An 18,934-nucleotide genomic window follows, 5' to 3' on the forward strand; every position below is an offset into this window, starting at 1 on the left:
ATATTCAACATAAAAAGCGATAAACCGCTGAGATTTGAAAACATTATCTGCATAGTATTTACAAAGCAATACAAATGTGAAGTTTTAACTGATATGTTGACAGTTAAAATGCAATATTTATAGTGTGTAATAAAGCAACATTGTTTTTAGATCCTGGCTTGTGGGTACATCAACCAACTGCTACAGGACCACTGCTGGTTAATCCAGGTGTTCAGTCTGGCATGCACCATCAAGGGCTACGACATAAATACAAGTAAGCAGAGGGTGAATTGACTCAAATTTCATTCCTTTAACTTTCATGAACAACTTGCAGGTATAATCCTATAACTTAGTTAATAATAATTTAAAAACCCAAGTCCCATCCAAGCCTCCACGGATGGCACTTGTTTGTCCAACACATCCCAAAAATACTGTATTGGATTGAGATGTGGGAATTTTGGAAGCCAAGTCAAAACCTTAAACTTGTTGTGCTCATCAATCCATTCCTGAACCATTTTTTGCTTCATGGTAGGGTGAATTATCCTGCTGAAACAGGTTTCCATGAAAGGGTGTACACTGTCTGCATTTTTCCCACTTCTAACAAATTAACTTTGATGTCACTTGCTCCCTGATGTAGCTCACCCACTAACAGGTGCCATGACGAGGAGATAATCAGTGTTAATCACGCCACCTGTCAGTTGTTGTAATGTTGTGCCTGATTAATAAATATGGCTGTGTTGTATGTGAATTCCAGATGCTAAGGATATTTGTGAGGTGCCAAGCAATGAGGCCGGCATCATCTGGGACAGTATCTGCTTTGCTTTCCTGCTCTTGCAGAGACGAGTCTTCATGAGTTACTACTTTCTACATGTGGTGGCAGATATCAGAGCATCACAGATCCTCGCTTCCAGGTATTTAACTGAGTGAGACAGCTACATGGAGTCAATTTAATTAGAAATACAGGTTTGATTTATTCAAGACCAGTGCTCGTGTATTAAAATTTCTTCTCAAAGCATTAACTTTTCTACCTGACAAATACAGGTGTACCAAACAAAATGTTTTCCTAATGTCTTTCTGTGTTTTTCAGAGGTGCAGAGCTTTTCCAAGCAACTATAGTGAAGGCAGTGAGAGCCAGACTGGAGGAGGAGCGCAAGTCCGTGGAGCAGCTGAAGAGACAGTGAGACTCCAAACATTTAACCTTCCTCTGATGAAATGATGTGTCTGTGATGTCACTGTCTTTTGAGCCAACGCTGAATGGAAAAGTGATTATTTTCCTAAGACACGTAACTGCTCTGCAGTTGTCTGCACAAGAAAAAAGCAAAACCAGTGACAAGTGAAGGATTTTTTTTTTAATCATGAAATTTAATTTTCTTTTAATTTTCTTTAAATTAAATCAGAATTTCTACCCAGTAGTTGCTATAATTAGCTGCTTTTCTTTCCTCTTATCTGAAATCTATCCTTACATTCCTTGAAAAAAAATTTAATTTTACTACTTCCTGCCTTGCTTCATCGTGGCACTTGGGTGCAAATATATACCCACTGGTCATTTTACTAGATACACCTGTTCGTTAACTCAACAGTAACTGAATTACTCCACATTATAATTAAGGTATGCAGAAGAACATCTCAGAATGCATAACAGGTCAAATCTTGAAGCGACTTGGTTACAGAAGGCCAAATGTGGTGCCACTTTGGGAAGCTAAGAACAGGAAACTGAGGTTATAATTTGCCCAGGCTCACCAAAATTGGATAACAGAAGGTTGGAGAAACATCTTCACTTCTGCTGTGATGAATTGTCTCAGGGGCCTCTATGCACAGCTTGCACCTGGGGTCTTCTCTGGTGTGATAGATCCCATTCTCTAATGAACTTGTACCTAGAGCTTGTTCCTGTGTTTCCATGATTTGTGCCTTTATGCTGTCTTTCTGTCGGGCTTTTTCCAGCCATTGGTGGGATTTTTCTATATCAGTTACTTCTTCTATCTGTTGGTGGTACATGCGTTTTCTGGTTTCTGCTGACTGACGTATTCACCAAGCACATGATGAGTTGTGGCCATCTCCCTGAAGTACTCATGGATCTGTGTTGTTTCATCCTGGATAGTAGTTCTGACACTCACTAGTCTTCAGCCGTCTTCCTTCCACTTAGCGTCCAGTCTCAGGATGCTGGTCTTTGGGTGAAACCCTCTATGCATGGTAAGGAGCTTCCTTGACTTGATGTCAGTAGCTTCTATCTCCTCCTTTGACTAGCTTATTAACCCAGCAGGGTATCTGACAACCGGCAGGCCGTAGGTGTTGATTGCCCGGATCTTGCTCTTCCCATTCAGCTGACTCCTCGGGACTTGCCTTACTCTGTGCAGGTATTAAGTGGTTGCAGTTTTTCTTGTGAGCGCTTCTTGGTTCCCATTTGCCTGTGGGATTCCAAGGTACTTGTAGCTGTCTTTGATGCCTTCAATCAGAATCAGAATCTTACTTTGTGGTAGTACAATCCCCTGAGTTCTAGCTCCCTTCCCTCTCTTTGTTACTTGTTAACCATCTGGCTCAGCAGGTTCAGGCCTATGAACCCCCTCAGAAGCTCAGATTCCATTGGACTTCCACATACAGATGGACAAACTGGTGATAGCTAACCAACCGGACATAGATGAAGAAGGTTGCAGTGATATATGTAGCTACACCAAATGATAGCAACATCAGAAAGAAGGAACACAAAAAGCTTGAGAAATATCAAGAGCTGAGAGAGGAGGCAGAGTAGATGTGGAAGGTGAGGGTGTCAGTCGGAGCACTCAGGGTAATGATGAAAAGCGTGTCTTGCAGTGCAACATAGCGACTCAAATATGTGTGTTTAATTCGTTTTATATGAGAATTAAGTTTAGTTGAGTGACTTTAGCGGCACCAGGTCTTTTATTGTTTTTGCCGACAATACATAAATGCAAAATATCACTAAACACTGAGTTAAACTAAAACACAGTTATGTCTGTTTCATGATTTTGAGCGTCTTTTATTAGGCCCCCTCTAATTTATCTCACACCAAGGTAAACATGATGCAGAAAAACTTGACTCAAAGTGTCTCCTGGCTCAGTTTCATCATTGTTTCCCAGAAACCTGCTCTACTTCATCAAGCCAATGTATTTCCACCACTCATAGTAACTCAGGGGTTACTCACAAGCTCTGATGATGTCCACTCGCCCTCTCTAATGAGCACTCCATTGTTACGTAACGTACAGTAATTTCCACATGAAGCCCGGAGGTGTTTATGGTCAGTCTGTTACGCTGTTCCTCTGTGTCGATTCTTTGTGTCTCGTCACCTTCTCTTTGATCTAATCAGGATGGAGCGCATTAAGTTGAGGCAGCAAAAGTTTAAGCGGGGCAAGGAGAAGATGCTGAGCCTGGCTCAACATTCTGGAGATGGACAGACGATAGTCCCGCCCGAAGAGGATGATGATGATGGTATGACAAAGCCTGCTGGGTGTAGAAATACTATGAGTTTTGGTATTACTCAAGGAGGGTGGGCGTTCATGATCGTTTATAAGAAGAACAGAATGTCTATAATAGTGTCATTTCTATTAGCATTGGAACTAAATAAAAAGCTTCACATACTAGATTTGTGTCTTGAAGTTTACAGAACTGAATTTCTTATTAAATGTTGCACTGATGTATTTGTGAAATTTTAGGAGCACAGCCAACGAAAGCCAAGACCAAAAAAAAGCAGTGGTGGAGGCCGTGGGTTGACCATGCTTCCAGTAGGTTGACCCCCCCAAAACCTCTTTTTTCTCTTCCTCCACTCTGATTGGCCCTTGTGTCCTTGACCAGAACGCTGAGGATTCCCATACTGCCCATGGGCTCTAAAGGCAACATCATATAGTATCTGCCTTCTCCCTCCGGACTTTAATCTTTTTCTGTCTCTATTTAAGGATCCCCGTTACCTGTAGCTCTTGCGTAACTTTACAAAGCAAGTGTGGCGAGACTCTTAGGTTTATAAAAGCGTAACAGTCTCAGCAAGAGTGCAGCACAGGGTTGCCTTAAATAGAAGCAATGAAGAAAGGGAAAATGACTAACGTCTGGAGGTTTTATACTTGACGTTGTTTAAAACATAAACTTCATCGCTGGTCTCACCTAAAGAGCCTACAGTAGAGAATCACTCCATTGCAAAATATTTTCAAGCAAAGAAATGAAGCTGACAAGCCTTCATTCTCAGTACTGGAATAAAGGCTGAAGGTTTAGTTCATTCTTTGCCTGCAGACATGATCACCAAACAGGCATTACCTAGGAGAAAATAGAACAGCAATCAGACCAGTGATTAAATGTGTAAAATTATGGCTTTTACAGTCGGTTTGTGGTAAATAAAAAAAAAAAAATGCCAGCATTTCCCTGAGTCAATACAGCGGTTGCCTGTTTGTTTTGAACTCATGTCTCATATCATACTCCACCCCCACATGACATTTTCAAATTATTTCTCCATTTTATCTCTTTGTCATTTGATGTTTCATCTCCATTTCCCAGCATCCTCCCCTCATCTCCTGCCCACTGCGGTTCTGTTCAAGGACATAAGTCAGCCTTGTCTATCCCATTGCTTCTAACACTTAACTACTGTAGACTGGAGTCACTCCAGGGCGACTGAAATATGAGAATAACAGACATTCCTCATTGTGTTTTCTGCTCATACTTTCGTTAATTTTACTAACGTGTGGTTTCATCCTCTTAAAAGTGCGTCTATATCATAACGAGCCATAGATATATGCAAATGTTTGATAGAGAAATATGTAGAGTTTAATGTGGTTGTGTTTCTTCCTTACAGCAAGAGAACCTTCTGTTGCTTTTTTTTTAATGTCATAAAAGCAATAAATGACTTCAGCCTGTGTTTGAGTGAATGTAACAGTGCTTTGCGCTCTGCCCCTCAGTGGTTAGAAGTGGAGACTACTACTTGTTTGAAACTGACAGTGAAGAAGAAGCAGAGGAGGAAGAAGAGAAAAAAGATGACGATCCACCAAAGAAGTCAGCATTTCAGGTGGTTATATTTTGGCTTCAGAGTGGGAAATGCTGTGATTCTCCCAAAGAGATTTTAAGGAGAAGAACATGGTTATGGATGTCCTTTTTTACAAAATAGTTTTTAATTGGCTTCTCTAAGCTATTACTTTTCTTTACAACTATAGTAAACTATATGTAAAAGGTGGACGTTGCCTTGGATCGTAAAAGCAAAGCGAATGCAGGTTGCATTGTTTCAAATGGCCAGTAGGGGGCAGCTCCTCGCATTGTAAAAACAAATCTGATTATACAGAAGTCTATGGGAAAATTACCCTATTTCTCCCATGATTTATAGACACAGTAACACTTTCCTAAAGAGTTTATGATGTCAGTCACTATTTTCAAAGTCTTGCTGAATACAATGTGATGCTCTTTTTAAAAATTTATAAATTAGATGATAAACCAGCGTATACTTTCTGATTGACAACTTGTTACTCCATGAGTTTGCAGGTTCCTCGGTTTCTCAAGCACATCCACCCATCACTTCTGATGTTTGCTTTTTAAAAAAACAGAATAGCAACATCCAAAATAGTGAATGATGTCATATTGGCTCATTTACTATGTTTAAAGCAGAAGTGGAGAAGCAAATGAAGTTTAAAACACAAAGGTGTCATTCTGGAAAGAGGAAATACAGCAGTATTTGTAGTACTGCGTACCTCTGTGTATGAGTGAGCAATGTTTTTTTTCTGTCCTCACATCCACAGGTAGACATAACACTTCATAACATTTCATTTGTGTATACAATGTAACACAATGGAAGACTACTTCATCATGTTGTAACCACAACTATAGCCTGTTTTTCTGGCCTCTTTCTCAACTCATGTCTGTAACCCTCCCACTATCACAAACACACCAACTGATGAATGAAAATTAAGTATATAAAGTATAAGTATATATAATATAATAAGTATATATAAAGATATCACCTAGAAAGAGTTTTACACTTACAGTACTGTTCATTCCTGTTTTCCTGGGTTAAATGTAGAAGTTGGGATGTATGATACTGTGCAAAAGTCTTAAGCCACCCTTTATTTCTTTATATTTTGTTTCCAAGCAGCCAGAGCTGTCATTTTTAAAGTGGATTTGAACAATAAGTGCCCAGGCTTTCTGAAGGTTTCCCAAAGGTTTTCTTCGGACATTGACTTCTTTTTCGCTCATTTTCAGTCCAGTCTGTCTACCTGACTATTTTTATTAGAGGAATGCTTTTTCATTTGTTAAACCACTTAACACTGGCCTATGAGTCATCCAACCATTAAAAGGCTCCTAACTTAAGGGGTGAACAAGTATAGAACCAGTGTCTATACATTTTTGTACAGAAGAAAAACACCATCTACTGTAGATGAACAGTATCTTAAAGTCATGTCCTTGAGAAACAGGGCACTGGTGTACAAGGTACATCAAATTAACAAACACAAGAACTGGAATAAAAATTTTAAATTTTTGGTTCAAATTCTCATCAGGTCAAGAAGAGATGAGTGCAGTCATCTGTAAAACACGGTGTAGTTTCTGTTACGGTTTGGGACTGCATGTCAGCTAGCAATGGAAAGCATCTTATTGAGAGCAGCTTCATTTAACAGCTTGACAATGATCCCAAACCTTTACTGCCAATGCAGTAAAAGTGTACCTGGATAGAAAAACCATACAGTGAGACACTGACAGTGATGGATTGGTCTCCCCAGAGCCTGCACATCAACATCATTGAAGCAGTATGGGATCATCTTGATAGAGAACAGACCAAAAGACCACCAACATACAAAGTAGAGCTTTGAATGTCCTTCAAAAAGCCTGGAGAACTATTCCTGAAGACTGCTCAGGCTGTGTTTAAGAATAATGGTGATAATACCAAATATTGACTGTCAAGCTCATTAAATTTTAAACTCTGTACTGTACATACTGTACACTTTCCATGCATGTTTGCACATGTTTAAATAAATAACTGGACCTATAGCCCATTTTCTTAGAAAAATATAAAGAAGAGTTTTGCGCAGTACAATATGTGATTTGTGATACAGTAGGCACTAACCTTTCAATAAACACCTATAATTTTGCTTTGAAGTCCTCCTCTTGTTTACTGCCTCCTAACATAATTAACCTCTGTTGTTTCTAACAGTATGAAATTGTTTTCTACTAACCCTCTCCCCACTCTGTTTCCTCTCTTCAGAGAGCTATTGGGAAGTTTGTCTCCGCTCTTCTGGCTTTACCCAAATCTGTCATTAAGCTGCCTAAAACTGTGCTGCAGTATGTAGTGAAGGCAGGCAAGGTATTCACCCTCATCTAACACAGCTGGCTCTCTCTGTGAACATCTGCCAGTTCAAATAACAACTAACACCACAGACAACTGCCTTTCCAGCTCGTGTTTGGTGAACATGCTGTAAATTAATAGATGTGTTTATTCACCCAGTTCCAAAACACTAAACTTACATAGATCACCAAATTCGACTTGGAATGAGAATGTTTTTGTACCATGTATTGTTACTGTCTGACTGATTGGTGTTTGCATGTGTGTCATGGCCATTTTATGTGGCCCGCTGCTCTGACGATCTATCACATATGTAACGTACAACATAATTCAAATTTGATCTGTGGTCCCTATTCCTGGTAAAGATTTTTTTTGGGTGTAAAATAGATATTATAGGTTGTTACACAAGTTTTAGAAATCAAAGTCAGAGTTAAAAAACTGTTTTGAAAATTATCTCCCTCGCTTTTCTTTCCTTTTTTGTAAAGATTTGGTGTAAAGTAAGGTGATGGTGGTCTTGCATTAAAGAAATCTCAAGCATATTTTGTTTAAAAGGCAAATAAAAGATGTAATTGGTATTTTAATCATATGAACGTTCACTATGATGAATTGTTGATTTTATTTCTAGGCTAGTTTTAAGAAATACTAAAATAGAGCAGCATAACATTTACATGACTTTTAATGATTATATATAAACTTTGTAATATTTTTTTTTCTGTTGTGGCTTTGGCATAATTCCCCTCAGCGACGTTCATTAAAACTTAACTGCTACCCTCCTTTCTCCAGTATATGTATCAAACCTGGATCACAGACCCCAAAGCTGCTCTCAGGGCGCGAGGCAAAGCGAAGCGCAAATTTTGGAAGAGATACACGAAAGGAGTTAGACACAGAAAAAGCAAGAAAGATGGTAAGTCAGCTCTAGAAAGGAAATTTTTTCCTGACTTGAAACAGACTTTAAATTTATACTAAACTATCTGTACTGTACATCAGCAGGTCGTGTGACCATCGACCTTGGCGAGCTGTCTGATGGGCAAGAAAAAGACGATGAGAACAAGAAATCTGGTGGCCCAGGTTGGTTTTATGACACTCAGTTTTACAAATTACAGCTCTCCAATTTACACTGACCAAATTCTCCATCATGAGAAAAACTGGTATACATATTAAAATGTATTTTTGAGTGGGAATCTTTATGCTATCATTATTTTCAGTGATTAAATCAGATTAATATTTATTAGATTGCTGGTTCATGAACCTGCTGTTTCAGCAAATAAAACAACCAGAAATAATGTCATACTTTTTGGACTTGATACTGTAATTGATTAACGTGTATGTGTTTAGAAAACGGTGCAACTTTTGTAAATCCCCTGTAAAACCAAACAGATTTATGGGTGCAATAACCTTAGTTCAATAAGGAGCGATAATTAGTAGGAATTAAATGTGATATATTAATATAAAAAATCAATCTAGCTATTTGGCGATTAGACTCCCATGGACAATCACAGCAAATCAGGATCCCAACGATGATAGGAACTAAGGCAGGAATTACTGAAATCATTATTTCAAGGAATTTTACTGGCATTCGGACATACAACACTGTCAATTATTTAATGAAAAGGTTTATTTAAGTATGAGTTTTTAATTCGACCACGTTTAATGCATTTTCTGTTGTGTGCTCTTCCTCAGATAACATCATCAAACGAGTGTTCAACATCATCAAGGTCACTTGGATGCTCTTCCAGACGACGGTGGAAAGCTTCACTAAATGGATGAATGAAATGTGCAGAGAGTACATTGACATCTCCACTGTGCTGCGTTTAGAGCGCTGCATGCTGACTCGAGAGGTCAAGAAGGTATGCAGCTCTCTGCAGTGACCTTAAACATGTAGAAGTAGGGTTAGTTTAAATGTGCTTTCACTGAATCATTTATAAAATCACTCAGTGGAATACGTATGATCAGATCTCTTCTCCTCCCACCAGGGTAACGTGCCATCCAGAGAGAGCATCCATGTTTATTACCACAAGGCCATGAGGCTTAACATGTCCAGACAGGCAAGCATGGATGTGCTGAGCGAGGACGACTCAGTCTCGGGCTCCATCGGGGTCCGCAGAAGGCGAGGAGGTTACCGGATGGAGAGCCAGGAGTCCACGGCCTCCAGAGAGAGCATGTCCAGGTAGATTAGCAGTGCAATGTGAAGACTAAACGAGATGCCATCATGAACGGTTTCAGGTTGTCTTTATGTGCAGTATTGTGCAAATGTGAATGTAAAAACCTGTATACGTTTACTGCTTCAATGCATTAAAAACAAACAAGAAAAAAACTTCCTACTTATCATAGTTTTCTATCAGCACATTATCATCACACTGAGCCATTTCACCAAAATGCTTTACTGTATCTTTGTGTTAATCATCACATGATCTATGATCTTTACAGATGCTTTTTATTTGCAGAATATCATCTCTTTTGTTTAACATAACATAGATTTCATGTCATCCTTCTTACCACTGATCATCCCATTTGTCACTCTCACAACCTATCAGTGGCTGCACTGACGCCACCACACTGTTTTCTCGTCAATCCACCTTGGAAGACTTGGATGCAATGCCAGAGTGCATTCCCAAAACCAGTGAGCGTGCCAGGCCCAAACTTAAAAGATCACCTAGGCTGGATATGTCCAGCTCATCAGTGGACAGCGGCAGCAGCTTCATATCCAGGTGCTGGGCCTTTGCATGTACACACAGAAAATATCATTGCATCTCTTCTGTCTTTTTTGTGTTTTCATCAGTCTTGCATTGATTATTAACGTCTGCTGAATCACTGCATGATTTCTATTTCAAACTTTTTTACTTTTGTATTTCATTCTGTCACAAATCCATTTTTAACCTTAAACACAAGTTGTTGTTCAGTAATAGTATTGTTACAAGAAGGGGTTTTGTAAATTGTGACCTGCTTCTTTTAAACAACTGCCTCTTTCTTTTTTTGGGTTGGACCGAACAGTAGTTTTACTTTGACAGGGAGAGTTCCTTTCTAATGGTTTGCTGTTCCAACTGTCCCAAATGATGTCTGCTTGATTTCTTTCATGGTCACAAGATGAACTTTAACAGCATATTTGTTAAAGTGCATCTTAGCCTTCTGCGCTAACCAGCTATTATTCTTCTGTTATGGTTATCATTATACTGAAAAGGCAGAAGGACCATTATTTGGAATTGTGATTGTCCAGAGGCTCTGCCAGTCATGCAACACTGAGATGATCAATCCAGAATGTGATACATACAGCAGTGTGAAATAGTGTTTGACCCCTTCCTGATTTCCTATTTTTTTTCACTCCATAGTCTTCATTTTTGTTTTCTAAAGCCATTCAGAGTTGGACTTGCTGGTGCGTTGTGGATCGTTGTCCTGCTGCAGAACCAATGTGTGTTTCAGCTTGAGGTCAGGAACTGATGGCTGGACATTCTCCTATAGGATGTTTTGCTAGACAACAGAATTCCTGGTTCCATTTATCACAGCAAATCTTCCTGGTCCTGAGTCAACAAAACAGCCCCAGACCATCACACTACCACCACCATATTTTATTCTTGGTATGAGGTTCCTTTTGTGAAATGCTGTTTTACTTTTACGCCAGATGTAACACGACTAAAATCTTGAGAGTTCAGCCTTTGTTTGCCGGTCCCCAGAGTATTTTCCCCAAAGTCTTGAGGATCATCCAGATGTTTCTTGGCAAATGTAAGACAGACCTTTGTGTTCTTTTTGGTCAGCACTGGTTTTCCCCTTGAACTCTCCCATGGATGACTTTTCCCCCCAGTCTCTTTCTTATTGTTGAATCATGATCTCTGACCTTAACTGAGACATGTGAAGCCTGTGGTTCTTTAATGTTGTTCTGGGGTCTTTTGTTACCTCCTGGATGAGTCATCAGTGTACTCTTGGAGTAGTTTTGGCTGGCCCGTCACTCCTGGGAAGCTTCACCATTGTTCCAAGTTTTCTCCATTTGTATATAATGGCTCTCATCGTGGTTCAATGGAGTCCCAAAACCTTGGAAATGGTTTTGTAAGCTTTTCCAGATGAAAGATGTCAGTGTCTTTGTTTCTCAGGTGTTTCATTAGATCGTGACATGATGTGTTGCTTTTTGAGAACTTTTTGCCTGCTTCTCAGACAGATTCTATTTAAGTGATTTCTTGATTCAACAGGTCTGCCAGGCGTGAGTGTGTTTAGTCAAACTGAACTCAATTTTCCAAAAAATGTGGTTAATCACCGTTAATTCATGATTTAACAAAAGGGGCAATTACTTTTTCACACAGGACCAGGTAGGCTTGGATAACTTTTCTCCCTTAATCAATAAAAACATTATTTAAAAACTGCATTTTGTATTTACTCGGGTTTGATGGTCTGAAACATGTAAATGTGACAAATATGCAAGACACTAGGAAATCAGGATGGGGGCAAACACTTTTTTTGAAGCACTGTAAAAAAACAACTCCTGTTGTGTTAACCCATAATTTGTGAATAACTTGCCAATAAGTTAAAACAGGCTAAACAGGTGGATTAAAGTAATATATTTTTTAATGCAGAAATTTGCCCTTAAACATTTTTAGGTCCTGTCAGTGCTTACAAGTAAAACTCCATAATACGGGTTAATGTAGTCTAAAAATGTATTAGTGTGTCTACACGCTTGCTTTCTGCTTGATGCCAGTTTTTTATTTATTCCAGATATAGTGAGAACCCAAATCAATATTTAGAAAGTACAAATAAATTGATACATCTGACACAATCCCTGTTTTGTTTTGTCTTCTCGTTCACAGTGAGCCAACCCAGTGTGTCATAATTTACTCTAGACAGGGAACTACTGATACCATAGAAGAAGTGGAGGATGAGCACGATCAAGTGGAAGACAAGCAGCAAGTTCCCTGGGAATCTCAACAGTTTGATGAGATTGGGGAGGCTGAGGGTGTGGCATTGAGTGATGGAGAGCCCAGGGAGAAAGAAAAAAAAGAAGAGGAAGAAGAGGTGGTCGAGGAAGGGCAGAAGGGATTAGAGGGTGAAGAAGGACTACAGGAACAGCAGGACCAGGAGAGAGAGGAGGCTCCCTGGGAGTCTTTTGGTCCAGATGAGGGCCCCTCCTTAAGAGTGGAAGAGTTACACGCTTCTCCTTCTGCCCAGGAGAAAGAGTTCATCACTGAGAGTGAAGATGGTGCAGGACAGCAGGACCTCATGCCTACGGAGGGTCAAACAGAGCTGCTCTACACTCCAGATACAGATGCCTCTAAAACATCTGATGCGGATGTGCCTCCCAGCTACAGCAAGGCAGTCAGCTTTGACCGCTTGGAAGTTAGTGACGATGAGAGTGACACAGATAGGAAGAGGTGCATGGTCATGACCTCAGACAGCCGCTCAGACAGCAGGTCGGACATCATGTTGCCCTCTATGACTACTGAACTGACGGCCAGTGAACTGTTGCTCAACAAGTAAGTTAAAAAAAATATATTGATTAAAGTTTTAGACCTTAAAGCAGGGATGTCAAACTCATTTTACATGCTGAGCCACACATAGAGCTCACTATGATCTTAAGTAGGGCAGAGCAGTGAAATCATGTGACAAATGTGTAAAATGTCTGCAAAAGTTATGGGAATTCATTAAGCAGAGTGTCCTGTAATTATAAGATATGAAGGTTTTGTTCATTTACCGTGGAAAAACAGGAACTTTCCTGTTATTTAATTGTTTTTCTGTTAATTACTTTGGTCTATTATGAACGGCAGCCCTTATAAATAGAAAAAGCTGTAAAACCTATGATATTACAGTTAAGAGTTCAAATCTATTCACTCCTTGACATTTTCTAAAGCTGTCTAATGGGCCCGATTCAATTCCTTGCTGTGACAATATTGGCCCCCAGGCCTTATGTTTGATACCCCCGACTTAAAGCCTTCTGAGAGTAAACTATCTGTCTCTAGAGTCATTCAGTTGTGATATAATTTCTGTCTTTAAAAAAAAAAATCAAACACAAATAGTTTTTCACTGTTACAACCTCCATTAATGCCTCCTCTGTCTGTCCAGGATGTTTTATGACGAGGAGCTGGAGCAGTCAGATAAATTCTACCAAAACCAGCCTCTGTTCCTCCAGCTTTGCTACGCCCTCTACAACATGCTGGTGGCTCACTCAGAGTTGGTGTGCTACCTGGTCATCATCATAAACCACTTGGTGTCAGCCTCTTGTGTTACGCTGGTCCTTCCCATTACCATCTTTCTCTGGGCAATGTTGTCTGTTCCACGGCCCAGCAAGCGCTACTGGATGACTGTCATCATCTATACTGAGGTGCAGACAAACATGATGATGATGTTGCAAAATAAATAACTAAGATTTTCAAGAAATTGTTAAGTAACTGTGTGTTTCTATCATTAATTTTCAAATTTCAGATGTCTTTTTTGGGGGGAAATGAAGTAGATAAAGGATCTAAACATAAAGGAAAAGATTGTTGGTTTTGTCCACAGTGAATACTACAAAGTTAAGATGAAAAAAAGGCAACAGGGAACATAACAGCATTTAGTCTAGCAGATAATCATCAGGTTCCAGAGTAAAAGTCGGACTTGGTGTGTATTTCAAATTGATTGATGATGTTTTCCTTCCAGGTCACCATCGTCATCAAATACTTCTTCCAGTTTGGCTTCTTCCCGTTCCACTCGAGCGTAGACAAGAACAAACCTCTTCACCCTCCCAACATCATTGGTGTGGAGAAGAAAGACGGTTACGTCCACTACGACCTGGTCCAGTTACTGGCTCTCTTCTTTCACAGGTCCATCCTGAAGGTGTGGGCAAACACAGAAATATATAGACGTCTCCCTCACATGAAAACAAAGACCATAAAAAACTATCGCCGCATACTGTTTTTAGAGTTGATTCTCCTGAAGTACACTCGTTATATGTGTCTTGTTATTCATGACATCACTGACTTGATATTTCATCATGAATTAATTTTCAGAGAGACAGAAAATATATTTCAAATATCTGCAGACAAAATAAAATTCCTTTGCACATTTTATGGACTGATTTATGCATCTGAGAAGGCCAGTATTAATAAGTACCAGCTTTTGGCAGCACAGGCTGGCTGATACACAAAACTGAATGAAAAGCCAGTATTTGAGCAATTTAGATGTCCCTGCTGGATTGTTCTGCACAGTTTATTATCAACAAATGAAACAAAAGCAGTTTAAGACTGCATATCTCCAAAGCTGTAAACATGAAATGAGATATCCTTCTGGATACACAATGACACTTGGAGCTAGCTAGTCTGTGATATTTTCTTAAAAATGAAGATAGTGTCTTTTAGAATCAGACTTAGATTTATTGACCAAGTATGTGTGCACTGACAAGGAATTGGGCTCGAGATCATTCTTTGCTCTCAGTGTAGAGAAAAGAGTAAACGACAGACAATACTATCAACATGACACAGACATACATAGCATATTATGGTGCAATGGTACACATGATGGACTAAAATTATCGAATAAATAAGGGATGGATGACTAGTTACTGTATATACTATAGGTGAGGACACTATAAATTTACAGTACAGAGCAAAACAGTACAGCAGCAGGTATGATAGTATAATGTTTAAGTACAGAGAGTGCTGAGTATTCATGAGAGTGACGCCCTATGGAAAGAAACTGTGCAGATGTCTGCTTTTTTTGGCATATTGGCACATTTTGTAATGGTTTAAATTGATTTGGATTTGTGAAAATATGTCCAATGTTGCCTCCTAATTCTAGTCTAAGGATCTTTGCCAAAAATTCCAAACCCCACCTCTTGTATCATTTTCTCCCAAATCCATCCAGAACAAACTAATCCCTTCTGTTAGTGAGGGGGGAAAGCAAAATATGAAGAGTCAATGTTAGGCCTCTTCTGAGAGAGTTTTTCTCCCATGTGGTTTGATTTTTCTTTTCCACTTATTCCCTATAGTTTACTTTAAAATATTTACTGTATTAAAGGAAAAAAATTAAATTTCTTAGTATTTCTGTGTGAAACAAGGACTGTATTACACCCTGATATCCAAAAATGTTGTGATTCTGTGTAAAATGTAAAGGATTTGCAAATCTCATAAGCCCATATATTCGCATCAGGTCATAGAAAACACATCAGATGTTTAAACTGAGACATTTTACTATTTCATGAAGAATGGCAGTGTTGGTCAAGTTACTTGAAAAAAGTAATCAGTAACTAATTACTGAAAAAAGTAATCCCGTTACTTTACTGATTACTTATTTTCAAGAGCAATTAATTACTTATTTACTTGGTTACTTAGTTACTTTTTAAAAACACAATTTACAACCTGAATAGGTGATAAAGTGATAGATCTTTCAGCCCAATTCTACTTTTTCTGCATAATCCATCATACACAATGTAATCAAATGAAAAAGTCTCTTTTTAAAACTTGTTTTATTAGTTTTAATCTTTTAACTTTATGCATGAAGCAAAAATCTAATTATATGCAACATTCTCTGACTGGAAGAAATTTGTTTAATATTTAAACCTATTTTCTGCACATTCCAGCACATAAAATATTTTTTTGTGTTTACACTCACTCTTTCAAATAGATGCAAGTAAAACACAGCAGAAAATAAATAAAGTCAAAGACTCAGCGGTCCTGTTCCTGTTTTTTCACCTGTAAAGCAGGAGTAGGGTAGGCGGAGGTTTGCCCTGGTGCAGGTGTGCCGCAGCGGTCAGTGGAAGAATCCGCGAGTTTCTCTGTGAATTTCTCATTACGTCGTTGCGCACTCGGGTGCTTGCTTGGAAGTTTAGGGGTTTTTTTTCGCTGTAAAAAGACGTTTTCTTCCCACGCACAGCGGAAACTAATGTTTTTGTCACTTTTTATGGAATCAAACCCAAAGTAAGGTCAGTACTTCCACGCTTTAAACGCTGCATGCTCATGCTCTTTCCGTACTCGATATATGATCCACTGTTGATCTGCACACAGCTGTTGTCACGAACGTCGCACTCGCTTACGTCACTGTCATGAGACAGTCTCGCAAAAAAATCACGGTTTTAGTAACGCAGTAACGCAGCGTTCCTACGGGAAAGTAACGGTAATCTAATTACCGTTTTTGCAATAGTAATCCCTTACTTTACTTGTTACTTGAAAAAAGTAATCGGATTACAGTAACACGTTACTTGTAACTATGTTTACCACTGTGTAGGAGCCCCTCTTCTTTTAACAACAGTCTGTAAACATGTAGCAACTAATGAAACCAGTTGTTGGACTTTTGAGAGAGGAATGTTGTCCATTCTTGTCTGATATAAGATTTAAGAACAAGGCAACAAAGGATTTTTTAAATTGATACCACATGTGTATCTACTAGGCTGAGGCTGAGGGGTTACGCTAGTTGCTGCCAATATTTTTATGTCATATAATGACTAAAATGCGGGTTGTCATTGCTATCTGATATTTTCCTTTTTTTTTCTTTTTCTTTTTTTTTTTTACAGAAGACCAGCTTTTTTATGAAGCCTTGCATTTGATTTTTTGGTCACTTATACTTAGTTTACAGATTATACTGCATAGAATCAACCCATATAACTATAACAACAACAACAATAATAATAATAATAATAATAATAATAATAATAATAATAATAGCAAAACTGCTCAATTAAATATTACAAAAAAGAGCCAAATAAAAGTTCCATTATGCTCGATGCGTCACTTTCGTTGTGGGTGTCACATAGCGATTTTAACGTTGTATTGTCAGCTGGTCGTGCACCTCTCAATATTTGAAAGGCCGATTACTGTGATCACTCTCATCTTCTATTTCTAATGAGTCCTGTTATAAAACCTAATGATCAGTCACATTTACTCCCTAAACCGTTATGGGAAAAAATGTTATTTTCAGTGTAGCAGAGATAATATAAACTTAGGTTTTTTTTTATTTTACCTGTAGAAATTGTAAAAGGAACCAAAGAAGATGTATTTATGTTGTTGGGAATTTGAAGTATTTGAAGTAACGCTGAGATAAAAATTAAAGATTTGTTACCACGATGAGGGTTTGTGGCTTCATTGGTTACATGTATCAGGGATTTTAGTGATATTTTTATGTTTTTCTTTTCTTTTTGGAGGGTAGGACAGCTTTATGACTGGGGAAAAAAACCTGTTCACTTTCATCTTATTTGGATATGGAAATAACAGTCCTTCCACCTTTCATTACCAGTGCCATGGTCTATGGGATGAGGATGACCCCAAGGTAAAGAAAGAGGCACCTTGTCAGTCTGAAGAAGTCAGAAGTCAGTCTGAGTCTGAAGACGAGAGAAAAGACGAGGAGAGTGAGAAGGAGTCGGAACCGGGCTTGTCACTAAACAGTGAAAGGAGAGGCTCCAATCAGACCCTGAGGTCCATAAACTTCGGGACCTCCATAGATTCAGGACACGTTCAGGTGCCCTACTCGCAGCAGCAGCAGACCTACCAGCGGCGCAAGAGCTCCAGTGGAGGCTCACACATTTCTCATCCATCTCTTCACTCTTCTGCAAGATCTAAGAGAGGTGAAGGCTTTTTTTCCCTTTTGGCTATTTCCTGCTACTAAATTGTTGTTGGATGGTGGATTTAAGAAATCCCCTGCTGCAGTATTTCTGTAAAACAAACACCTGGAAGAAATATGATATTTTGTGGTAACCGTAAACTTTGTTCTTTACAGTAAAAATAACGATAAATAGAAAGTCTTGCATTGGTATTGCGTTTGTCAGTAACTCAGAGCTTTGACACGGGTCATTTAAAACTGAAAATGTAAATTGTTTCCACAGGAAGTACAGCTTCTCGCAACAGCAGCCGCAAGAGCGGCAGCGAGGCCAGCGTCCATCAGAAGACCCGCAAACAGATGATCATAGAGAAACTGAGGGAGCAGCTCTTCAAAGCAAAAGCTTTCATCATAAAGCGGTAGCACAAAACATAGCTGCTTTGTAAAAGTTGAAGTGGCTGTGTTTCTTTTTTCTCTCTCTTTAATTCCACCCACAGCTTCTTACTGACTATAAAGTGTGCTTGTAATGTTTTGAGAGCATTGCTGAGAAGTGTGCTCAGCAAGTATTCTTGATGAATGATGTAAGATGCACTGTGGAAAACCACCGTGGTGATACAGCAGCTTAAACCTTTCAAAGGTCTAAATTTGGATCTTTAATTACAGCATTCCCGTTAGACCGTTCACTGTCATTTTTGTAAGTGCTGCAACAGACACTCCAAACATGTTATTGTTCTAAATTTAATTGCAATGCAATGAGCGGTTTCCCAGATATAATGTGTAAGACAGTAACCGAAACCCAATGTTTTGCTCAAAATAAGTTCAGCTCTTCATATGAAATAAGTGCTGTTATATAGACTTGTTTGAAGTGATTTTGTTTGAACGCACAGAAAAAAACCTATAAGCGGTTTTTAAATGTAAAGCAGATTTACTATCTTTATTTCCAACTACATATTTTTATTCTTGGACTTAGAGTAGCTTTGTATGATTAATGGTTAAAAACAATCCCAGTTTATCTTATCCTTTTGTAAGACCCCCAGTTCATCATTAAACTAAGTTAAACTGCACAGGACACTTTAAGCTCTTGTTCTTCTGATTGGCTTCCCTCAACAAACTGAGGGTTTGATTAGCAGGCAGATGCTCACACAGGAGGCTGTAGATGCAATATCAGATTCTCACTGACATCATTAAAACCCAACAACTGAAAAATTCCTCCATCCTAGT

At 38.9% G+C, this 18,934-nt stretch overlaps 1 protein-coding gene across 6 annotated transcripts in view; it reads left to right on the forward strand.

Moving 5' to 3' along the window:
- Nucleotides 1–18,934, forward strand: part of piezo2b (piezo-type mechanosensitive ion channel component 2b) — a 91,981-nt gene that overhangs the window by 63,422 nt on the left and 9,625 nt on the right. For 2 of the 6 annotated variants that reach the window (XM_082512928.1, XM_082512930.1), the window contains 17 exons: nucleotides 151–253; nucleotides 734–890; nucleotides 1,067–1,156; nucleotides 3,299–3,420; nucleotides 3,645–3,713; nucleotides 4,872–4,978; nucleotides 7,157–7,255; nucleotides 8,018–8,138; nucleotides 8,222–8,302; nucleotides 8,915–9,081; nucleotides 9,208–9,401; nucleotides 9,769–9,942; nucleotides 12,025–12,687; nucleotides 13,274–13,532; nucleotides 13,847–14,023; nucleotides 17,414–17,741; nucleotides 18,000–18,132. In XM_082512928.1, coding sequence (XP_082369054.1) covers nucleotides 151–253; nucleotides 734–890; nucleotides 1,067–1,156; nucleotides 3,299–3,420; nucleotides 3,645–3,713; nucleotides 4,872–4,978; nucleotides 7,157–7,255; nucleotides 8,018–8,138; nucleotides 8,222–8,302; nucleotides 8,915–9,081; nucleotides 9,208–9,401; nucleotides 9,769–9,942; nucleotides 12,025–12,687; nucleotides 13,274–13,532; nucleotides 13,847–14,023; nucleotides 17,414–17,741; nucleotides 18,000–18,132 — 3,044 coding nt within the window. The remainder of the gene's footprint in view (nucleotides 1–150; nucleotides 254–733; nucleotides 891–1,066; nucleotides 1,157–3,298; nucleotides 3,421–3,644; nucleotides 3,714–4,871; nucleotides 4,979–7,156; nucleotides 7,256–8,017; nucleotides 8,139–8,221; nucleotides 8,303–8,914; nucleotides 9,082–9,207; nucleotides 9,402–9,768; nucleotides 9,943–12,024; nucleotides 12,688–13,273; nucleotides 13,533–13,846; nucleotides 14,024–17,413; nucleotides 17,742–17,999; nucleotides 18,133–18,934) is intronic. The other 4 variants (XM_082512929.1, XM_082512933.1, XM_082512932.1 and 1 more) reach the window with 4 other exon arrangements.

The sequence above is a fragment of the Aulonocara stuartgranti genome (assembly GCF_965226115.1).
Source record: "Aulonocara stuartgranti genome assembly, chromosome: 18".
In the NCBI taxonomy this organism is placed as follows: Eukaryota; Metazoa; Chordata; class Actinopteri; order Cichliformes; family Cichlidae; genus Aulonocara; species Aulonocara stuartgranti.